Below are 10,731 nucleotides of genomic sequence, written 5' to 3' on the forward strand. Positions count from 1 at the left end.
CCACTTCTAGCCTCCCCCGCGCCTGGGCTGCGGGCGGTCGCAGCGGTCAGCCAGCGCCTTCTGTGTGCCACCAGGCCCTGGCCCGGTCTCCCGTTTGCAGAGATTTGAAGCCAGTCTCCAGGCTCCAGAGAACCCCAGTATCCCCGAACCACACGCATCTCATCTGTCCACCTGGCTGCTTCACCTGCAGCGTCCACCTGCTCAAGCGTCACACCTGCGCACGTTTTACCCTCTCCAAAAGCCCTCCTTAGGGTCCCTTGCTTGGATGAACTCTTCAATTCATGTGTCAGGAGTCGTTCTAGATGCAGGGAATTTTGAGCAGCCAAGACTGTTGAGCGAGATCTGTTGACAGCCAAGATCCCCTGTCTTGGCACAAGTCATGTTGATGGGGAGACAGACAGGAAGCTAGTAAAAAGGTAAAACATAATATTACATAGTGAGAATTGCTGTGGGAAAACGAGATGATGATAAGTTGGGGGTGGGAAGTTTGAATTGGGTGCTCCTGGGCCGGGCGCGGTGACTCACGCCTGTAATCCCATTGCTTTGGGAGGCCAAGGAAGGAGGATCACTGGAGGCCAGGAGTCCAAGGCCAGTCTGGGCAACATAGCAAGACCCCGTCTCTAGAACAGTTTTAAACAATTAGTCAGGCATGGTGGTGGGTGCCCTTTATCCCAGCTACTCAGGAGACTGGGGTGGGAGTATCGCTTCAGCCCAGGAGTTCGAGGCTGCAGTGAGGCATGATCACACCACTGCACTCCAGCCTGGGTGATAGAGCAAGACCCTGTGTCAAAAAAAAAAAAAAAAAAAAAAAAAAAAGGTGCTCTTTAGATGGCTTGTGAACGGAGATCTGCAGGGTGAGAGAGCCAGGAGACATGGGAAAATAGGGGGAAGAGCATTTCCCACAAAGGGAGCAGCAGCAGCAAAGAAGCGAAGCAGCAGGCGGCTTGATGTGGTTAAAGAGCAGAGCGGGTAGGTAGGTGGCAGAAAAGAGCAGGGGTGGGTAATTACAGGAGGTGAGGCTGGAGAGAGAGATGAGCTGTACGATTGGTGTAGGGCTGAGGACTTAATCTAAGCAGGGAAGAGACATGCTGTAACTCACCTTTTGAGAAGGCCACTCTGCTGGCTGTGCAGAGAATGGACTGCAGAGGGGGCAAGAGTAGAAGTTAGTATTTGTAGTTCTTGTAGCTCTGTCTCTACTTGTTATTTATATTTCATTCACTGATATAGCAAATATGTATAAGTGCCTGTGTGCTAGACACTGAGCTAGGCTCTGGGCATGGGGTAATGAGCAAGGCAATGTCTCTCCTTAAGAAATCTTAAAGTTATTGAGGGAGACAAGCATTAACCAAACAGTTACGTAAGTGTATAATTACAATGAATGATAGTGACAAGGGATGCTACAGGAGGGTACAAACAAAGGGTTCAGGGAAGAAGACTCTGAGTGGTGCTGGAGGTGAGCTCTGAGGGATGAATGGGCATTCACCAGTTGATGGAGGGAAGATAGACGCTCTTCTTCCTCTAGGGAGGAAACAGCATGTGGAAAGCCCTTCGCTTCCTCCCACAGCATACACAGGCTAGGGGATCCTGGCGGATTGTGAGGGCATCTTCTGACTATCTCTATATCCTTAGGTACTAGCACAGTGCTGTGTACTCGGAAGTCATGTCTTTCCAATTAAATTTACCCAGGGCTGCTTTAGGGAGTATCATTCTCAGTAGCCCCACCTTGCTGCCCTTGCAGTTCACTTTTTCTTTTTTTTTTTTTTTCTTGTTTTAGAAGCAGGGTCTCCCTATGTTGCCCAGGCTGGTCTTGAACTCCTGAGCTCAAGTAATCCTCCTACCTAGGCCTCCCAAAGTGCTGGGATTACAGGTGTGAGCTACAGCACCTAGCCTTGCCCTTGTAGTCTTGATTCCAAGAAAAGGTCCCTTCATACATGATGTGATTTATTCACATGGGAAAAGTCTCCCCACTTCCCTTCTTGTAGCCATGTACTTGTATACTGTCTCAAACCTCAGAACTAAGTTGTTATATGACAGCGTCATCTGTTTATATCTTGTAGAACAAAGATCGGAATAGAACAGGTGGAAATCTCTGGATTGGTTCTGCAGCATATGACAGAAACAATAAGCTATTTCCTCTGGGAAACCTTAAATATGGCTAAAAATAGAAATGTGAGAGGGTAGAAGTGTTCTGTGACATGTGATGTGGAAGTAAAACATGTTTTAAATTTCTTGTGTAGAAATCTCAGTGCTTGTGGAGGTTTTGAAGTTTGTGATGACATGGTGACTAAGGATATCATGACCCCTCTGGTTGTGCTGCTAAAAGAGGTATGCAGTTTTTACAATATCTTGATGGTAGCTTTTGGGATGCAAACTTAGAGTTTTTGTATTACTTTGGTGTTAGTGACTTTGTGTTCTATGTAAACATCCTGTGGAAATTTCATTCCTTTTCCTGGAAACACCAATCTACTCTCTTAATTGATACTAATCTCTATTATTTTGTAGCTTTATTTTTATGATAGTTAGAAAAGACCTGCCTAAAACTGTACAGACTCACTCCTGTAGATGTTAAACTTCTTACAATAAAAATAATTAGTGTTTAGTCATTGCTTATTTATGTGCCAGGTATTATTTTCATATTTTGGATATTATATAATTTAATCCTCACAGTATCCTATGAGGCAGGTATTATTCCCATTTTACAGATGACAAAGCCGAGGCACAGACATTAGAAACTTGTGAAGATTACAGTAAGTTCTCGTGTTTGACCTCATTCCAGTCTTATTGCATGACATAGTTAAGAGGTTAAGGAGCTTTCTCTCTGGAGTGCCTCTGGTCTGCTATTCTGTATTGATGGGTAATTTTCAGTTAAGGCTACGTAAAGCATATCCAGTTTTGATGAGAGGCATCAGTCGTTTTAGAGCAGTGATTCTCAACTGGGTATGATCTTGCTTCACAGGGCACAACTGGCAATGTCTGGAGACATTGGTTGTTACAGAGCTTGTGGGGTAAAAGTTGCTACTGGCATCCAGTGGGTAGAGGCCAGGGATGCTGCTAAACATCCCCAAATGAACATGATAGCCCTTCCTTCCCCAACAAAGAATTTTCTGGTGGAGAATTTCAGTAGTACCTGGATTGAGAAACCTTGCTTTAGAGTGTCTCCTGGTCTGTACTAGAGGAGCTTAAGAGCACCAGCTTTGGAGCCAAATGCTGGGACCTGAATCCCAGCTTCACCACATGCTAATCTAACACCTTCAGCAGCCTCCCTGTACCTCACTTTCCCATTTGCAGCTGGAGATTGGCGATAATAATAGTCATCCTACCTCATAGGTTTATTGTTTGGATTAAATGATTTGATACATGTAAAAAGCTTAGAATAGTACCTTAGAAGGTGCTATGTAATAAAAAAAACGGAAGGCGCTAGGTAGAAGCTCTTATTTCATCTTTCGTTGCCTTCTTACTGTCCTTTATTACATTTATTAGGTAAAATACTTTGTATTGATTTTGTACTACTGCTTGTAAGGATTCGATTGACTTGTTAACCACGGTAATTTCTGATGTCTAGCCTTTGTGTTTCATCACCATCATTACCCTATTTGTTTAATTCTTCTTTGGAACCAGGGTGCTAATCATGATATTTGGTTACAGTGTAGTGCTGGACTGGATTCAAATGAGATGTCCCTGCAGGAGAAAAAAGATCAGAACAGAAATTCTGTTGAGAACATAGCCAATGAGGCTGTGAACGTGCTGTGGAATATATGGTAAGATGCCTTCCAAACACAGCCTCCTGCTATAGCAGTACCCAGGCTGCTATTCTCTGTTATACTGTGTGGGAATCTCTGTTCCCCTTAGTAGGCCTGTTAATCTGGGATGTTAAGACTTGGTAGGAGCCGGACGTGGTGGCTCATGCCTGTAATCCCAGCACTTTGGGAGGCCGAGGCGGGTGGATCACTTGAGGTCAGGAGTTTGAGGCCAACACTGTGAAACCCCGTCTCTACCAAAACTATAAAAAAATTAGCCGAGTGTGGTGGCACATGCCCGTAATCCCAGCTACTCAGAAGGCTGAGGCAGGAGAATCGCTTGAACCCTGGAGGCAGAGCTTGCAGTGAGCCAAGATCATGCCACTGCACTCCAGCCTGGGTGACAGAGCGAAACTCCATCTCAAAAAAAAAAAAAAAAAAAGACCTGGTAGGAGGTAGGATCAGGTGACCTAAGATCGACCCTCCTCCCCAATCCCTTTCCTCATTGCATCACTGCATCTTTTGTTTTACGGCTTTCCTCTCCAGTCATTGCACCTGACAAAAAATAGGAGGACTCATGACCACTAGAACCTGTGGCTCCTCCTTTCCCATGACTTCCTGTGCACCCTGAGAAAAATTTGTCTTTAAGCTGGTCAGGCCCAGATGCAGGTGCAGCTTTGGTTTGGCCTCTAGACTAAGATGGGGACCACAGACCTTGGCTGGTGCTTTTCTTCCTCTCCCCTGGTGGTTACCGTCTGAGTGGGAAGTGGATGCCTAAGAAGAGCTCCCTTGGCCCCTGGAGGAAGAAGGCCACCCTCCATTCTGTGATTGTAGCAGTGGTGAGGGTGGAGTGGACTTGCTATTAGGAATGGAAATGGCTAGAAACCCAACCTGGATTTACTTTTTTCTGCCCCATTTTATGTCCCACATTTCTAGCAAGACTGGGTCACAGTTTCTTATCTTCAGTCAGCAGCAATTACAGTGGCTGACCTAAAAGCACAGATGTTTCTTAGAATACAAGATTAAGTTGGATCCTGAAATGCCTATGTAGCAATCTGACCTTGCCTGTGATTTCATTTTACTGAATGCATTCCACCACAAATATTAGAGAGATCAGATCTGAGGAAATGGCATTTGAGCAAAAACTGATGGGTACTGTTTTTCTGTGCACCAGATAACTTTGAGTCAGAAATCGTTGCATTTGGAAATTTTTTAAAAATTTCCTTGAAAAGAATCTGAATATATCTCCAAGGTGATTTCTCTTTTCTGAATACCTGTGAGCCCTGTATGTATCACTGAGTTACTTTTAACATTCTTGTTTCATAATTTATATTTCAAATTATCTTTACACATGTATGGCTTATCTTCCTGACTAGACAGTGGTCTCCTTCATGCTACCATAACTAGGTAGATAGGTAGGTAGATAGAAGATATGAAATATTTTTCATCACATAACAGATTTAGTTTAATAATTTAGTCAGCTCTGTTAGCTCTTAGCATGTCATGTGTGTATGTTGTATGTATGGAGGAAACACACAACATGGATATTTCCTCTGGAAACATGGATACAATTATTATAATTAGCCTTGTTTACTCATATTTAATGTGTTTGCTTATTCATAACACTGATAGCTGTCTGAGTTTTTTATTAAAAGGTAGTATAATTTTAAAAATACTTACTGTAATTTATTGTAGACTGCAAATTCTGCTTGATGAAATTATGATTGCACTCTAAAAGGCTTGAATAAAATATAATTTTATTTTCCTTTAAATTTGTGTTTTTGTTAATGTTCTAAAATATAGTAGGTTAAAAAAATATAAATTTGTGTTTTTGTGTGATAAGTATAGAGGCCTTTTATCCTCCTTTAACTTGTTATTGTTGTGGTATAGAGGGAAGAAAAAAACAGTAGGCTGGACCCAGGGAACCTAGGTACTGGGCCTGGCTCTACCGCTGACAAAATATTTGCTCTCTGATGGGCCACATTACCGCTTGGGTCCTGGGTCTTTGCATTTATAAAATGGGGAGTTGAATTAAACGATTTACAAGATCTCTTCCAGCTTTAACCTTCTATAAGGAAACTGGCATCATGGCAAAGAGATTGATGAAAAGGTCCCACTGTGATAGAGATAAAATATAGATAGCCAGTTCTCATGTATAGTGAATGTGAATGGGTGTTAGTTCCTTCATCGATAAAAATGGTGGGTGTTTGATTCCAACTCCTTGGTTTATAAAGCCTGATTTGTTTTTTTATGGATTGCTATGGTTGATTTCCTACTGTTAAAATGTGAATAGTAAAACTTTTTTTTCCCCCTTCAATTTAGTGAATGCAGTAGTAGAGCAGTGTCTATATTCAACAAAGAAGGGTGTTTGGAGATTGTGTTAAAGTATTTAAGTAGGTTTCCTACCAATGTTGACCTGGCTATTTCAGTAGGTAAGTGAAGAAAAGGTGATGACTTATTAAGAATGTGTAGCCTTGTTCAAAAATTTTCATGCAGCTTTAGTGTGTTTATTCCACTGGAGTGATTTTTTTTCTCATTGTATGTGAATGTGTAGCTCAGCACCTGTTTTTTCTGGGTCTTCTTAAATCTGTGATTAATATTAATTCTTTACCTGCTCATTCAATTTTTCTGCTTTTGGCTCTGAAAGGGAGAAAGGTAATTATGTGAAGATATGTGGTTTCTGGCCTGTTTTCATTCTTAGCAGCCTTTATTAATTCTTAAAGTTTTCATCTCCATTTACTAAGAAACAGTAACCCACAACTACCAGGTCTTTAAGCCAGTTAATTGGAATCTAAACTTACTTAAATGTGTTATGCTACTATCTCATACTTCTGGCAGAAAACTGACAGCCTGAGTTTTGTTGAGAGAGAAAGAGAAAAAGAAGTGATTGAAATTCCACTTAGGCCTGCGTGCCTTCCATGAGACAGGGAAGGCAAAGTCCAGCAACTTCAGTGGCCTTGGCTGCCTTGCCTTCTCTTTATTGGACTGAGGAGCCACTGGGGACCCTCAGCTCAATGGCAGCAGGCAGAAACCAGAGCATGGGCAGCTCAGCAGAATGCTGGGTGGGAGTGGAGAAACAATTGAGGGAGAGCATTTCTTTTCTCCCCATCGTTATGGCAGGTGTCCAGCTGTCCCTTTGTGGAACTACATTTCTTCTGGGGAGGAAGAAGTGTATTCCCCTGACTGCTGTTTCTCTTGACTCTAATGGATATTTTTAAGAGAACAGAATTGGGGGAAAATACTAGAATAAATACTACTGAGAAAATTTTAAAAATCATTTCTCCAAATGGAATCTTGGTGGGTTTGGGGAGCTGTGAGTAAATGGGGATTTTAAAAACAATTCAGCCATTTTTAGGAATTTGGTAGGTGACTTAATCTCAGAGGACAGTTTTTGTTACAATAAGAGAATTTCAGGAAAGTTAGTTCATATGTTTTAAAAGAAAAACCACTTCTATTTTTCTGCCTTTAGTCTTACAGATTTATTTCTATTTTTAGCTTTTCTTCCCCTTAATGAGCATTTTTGAAATGGATTAGAATAAAGTCATTTTGCATTGCATAATAGTGTTTTCCTTCTGCATGTAGCTAGATTAATGATTTTTAAAATACATTATTACTTTTACTTCTAAAGTCAAGCAATGCTTACATATAGTAAAATGAACTACAAGATTCCGTCCCATGTATTCATATAACTTTTTTTGAACTTGTATGGTAGCAATCATGGCTGTTAGCTAAAGTAAATTAGTTTCTTAATGACAAAGATACTACATTTGAATATATATACAGAAATGCATATATATGGATTTCTATGTAAATATATTGTCGATCACAGCAGTAACTTGCATTTTAAGTAATTTTGATGGGCGTGATTTAATATTTTACAGGTCTTAATTTGCTCATACTTTTATATAAACTACTTTTTTTCTTAAAGAATTCTTGCTCCACCAGAAATCCTAACTTTGAAGGTCATGATAAATTTAAAGGAAGCCAGACATTCCAAAACCTAGGACTGTTTGCTACTGGTCCTTGATAAGTACATAAATTGAGGGTAAATTTTTTTTTTTTTTTTTTTTTTTTTTTGTGATGGGAGTCTCGCTCTGTCGCCCAGGCTGGAGCGCAGCGATGCGATCTCGGCTCACTGCAAGCTCTGCCTCCCGGGTTCACGCCATTCTCCTGCCTCAGCCTCCCAAGTAGCTGAGACTACAGGCGCCCGCCACCACGCCTGGCTAATTTTTTGTATTTTCAGTAGAGATGGGGTTTCACTGTGTTAGCCAGGCTGGTCTCGATCTCCTGACTTTGTGATCCGCCTGCCTCGGCCTCCCAAAGTGCTGGGATTACAGGCGTGAGCCACCACGCCTGGCCTTTTTTTTGAGACGGAGTCTCAGATCTGTCACCCAGGCTGGAGTGCAGTGGCACAATCTCGACTTACTGCAACCTCCGCCTCCAGGGTTCAAGCTATCCTCTTGCCTCAGCCTCCCAAGTAGCTGGGATTTCAGGCATGCATCACCATGCCTAGCTAATTTTTGTATTTTTAGTAGAGATGGGGTTTTGCCATGTTAGCCAAGCTGGTCTGCAACTCCTGACCTCAGGTGATCCTCCTGCCTCGGCCTTCCAAAGTGCTAGGATTACGGGCATGAGCTACCACGCCCGGCCTGAGGATAAGCTTTTATAAACATTTATAGTAACGACATTGCTACATTTAAGAGTCTTTTTAGGCCGGGCATGGTGGCTCCCACCTGTAATCCCAACGCTTTGGGAGGCCAAGGCGGGCGGATCACGAGGTCAGGAGATTGAGACCATCCTGGCTAACAAGATGAAACCACGTCTCTAGTAAAAATACAAAAAATTAGCTGGGCATGGTGGCAGGCATCTGTAGTCCCAGCTACTCAAGAGGCTGAGGCAGGAGAATGGTGTGAACCCAGGAGGCAGAGCTTTCAGCGAGCCGAGGTTGTGCCACTGCACTCCAGCCTAGGCGACACAGTGAGACTCCATCTCAAAAAAAAAAAAAAAGAGTCTTTGTAATTGTATTTTGTAAAAAAAAGTGTAGATCTGGCTGAATGTGGTGGCTCATGCCTGTAATCTCAGCATTTTGAGGGGCCGAAATGGACAGATCGCTTGAGACCAGGAGTTCCAGACCAGCCTGGCCTTCATGGTGAAATTGTCTCTACTAAAAATATAGAAATTAGCCAGGCATTGTGGCGCACGCCTTTAATCCCAGTTACCTGAGAAGCTGAGGCACAGGAATTGTTGGAACCTGGGAGGCAGAGGTTGCAGTGAGCTGAGATGCGCCATTACACTCCAGCCTGGGTGACAGAGCAAGGCTGTCTAAAAAAAAAAAAAAAAAAGTATACATCTGTTCAGCATTAGAAATTTAAAAAGAAAAGAAACGTCTTTTCCAGCACTGATAGTTTGGGAAGCCTCATTTGTGCATATCACCCTGAGATAAAGCATATATATTCTACAAAAGCTATGTGTATCTAATGAAGTGGTAACGATACAACGTTTTCTTGATGAATTATACTGGTATAAATTATCCAAAGCAGAATTCATTTGTTTCTAAATATTTATGTTTTGCCTTATAGCATATTGTTTGCAGACAGTGACTGAGGATAACCCAGAGCTGCTGAAGTCTTTCAGTGCCACAGCATTGAACGTGCTGGAATCAGCACTGCTTTCTCCTGTTAGTTCCATGGAATCCCTTCTATTGAAGACATTGGTAGCAGGTAAAATTTAGCCTTATGGCATAGTATATTGTTTTAGTAGCTTTTGATATGGATGTGTGGCGGCAAAATTTAGTCATTCATTTCAACACATCGGGCCTTCTGTGCTTTTATCTGTTCTGAAAATTTTAATATTTGAGAAGAGACCCTTACTTCAAGCAGTTGTCTATAGTTGTAAAGCCTTGTGGAATAGATTTGTTTTGAATTTAACAAACTACTGTTAACCTGATAAAGAGACACTGTTGTCAGGATCCCCACTTATTTATGAACCAGTGATTTCAGAAATTGACCACTTAGTTTTCCGTAAGTTTTTTTTTTTTTCACCAACTCTTTTCTCTCCAGAATCTCTGAATACAGAAGTAAGAAATTATCTGAAGGTCTGTTTAGTATGTACTTTATTTAGTTTCTGTATCTATTTTCTTTTTGCCCTTTGGCCTTACAGAGATAATTTATATTGAGAGGTTTTTTTTTGTTTTTTTTGTTTTTTTTAAAAATTTTTTATTGTTTTGAGATGGAGTCTGGCTCTCTCACCCAGGTTGGAGTGCAGTGGCTGGCTCTGCAACCTCACCTCCGAGTTTCAAGTGATTCTCATGCCTCAGCCTCCCGAGTAGCTGGGATTACAAGCATGCGCCACCATGCCCAGCTTATTTCTGTATTTTTGGTAGAGACAGGGTTTTACCATGTTGGCCAGGCTGGTCTTGAGATCGGGACCTCAGGTGATTTGCCCACCTTGACCTCTTAAAGTGCTGGGATTACAGGTATGAGCCACTGTGCCTGGCCTGTTTTTTTTATTTTAATAGTGGTAAATGCACATGAAATTTACCGTCTTAATCATTTTGGGTTTTCTTGAGACAGAGTCCTCCTCTGTTGCCCAGGCAGGAGTGCTGTGGTGCGATCTTGGCTCACTGCAGCCTCCACCTCCTGGGCTCAAGTGATCTTCCCATCTCAGCCTCCCAAGCAGCTGGGACTACAGGTGCATGCCACCAGGCCCATTTAATTTTTTCTTTTTTTTTTTTGAGACGAACTCTCACTCTGTCACCCAGACTGGAACGCATTGGTGCAAGCTCAGCTTACTGCAGTCTCTGCCTCCTGAGTTCAAGCGATTCTCCTGCCTCAGCCTCCTGGGTAGCTGGGACTACAGGCACCCGCCACCACGCCTGGCTAATTTTTTGCATTTTTTTAGTAGAGACGGCGTTTCACCTTGTTTGCCAGGATGGTCTCGATCTCCTGACCTCGTGATCCGCCCGCCTCGGCCTCCCAAAGTGCTGGGATCACAG

The 10,731-nt window shown here is 42.4% G+C and overlaps 1 protein-coding gene across 1 annotated transcript in view; it reads left to right on the forward strand.

Moving 5' to 3' along the window:
- The window catches only part of HEATR3 (HEAT repeat containing 3), a 68,253-nt gene that overhangs the window by 6,502 nt on the left and 51,020 nt on the right, over positions 1-10,731 (forward strand). Inside the window, exons 2-6 of the mRNA XM_011989152.1 lie at positions 11-285; positions 2,238-2,325; positions 3,646-3,758; positions 6,060-6,169; positions 9,317-9,457. Of these exons, the coding sequence (XP_011844542.1) occupies positions 11-285; positions 2,238-2,325; positions 3,646-3,758; positions 6,060-6,169; positions 9,317-9,457 (727 nt within the window). The remainder of the gene's footprint in view (positions 1-10; positions 286-2,237; positions 2,326-3,645; positions 3,759-6,059; positions 6,170-9,316; positions 9,458-10,731) is intronic.

Source organism: Mandrillus leucophaeus, unplaced genomic scaffold, assembly GCF_000951045.1.
Source record: "Mandrillus leucophaeus isolate KB7577 unplaced genomic scaffold, Mleu.le_1.0 Scaffold348, whole genome shotgun sequence".
Classification (NCBI taxonomy): domain Eukaryota; kingdom Metazoa; phylum Chordata; class Mammalia; order Primates; family Cercopithecidae; genus Mandrillus; species Mandrillus leucophaeus.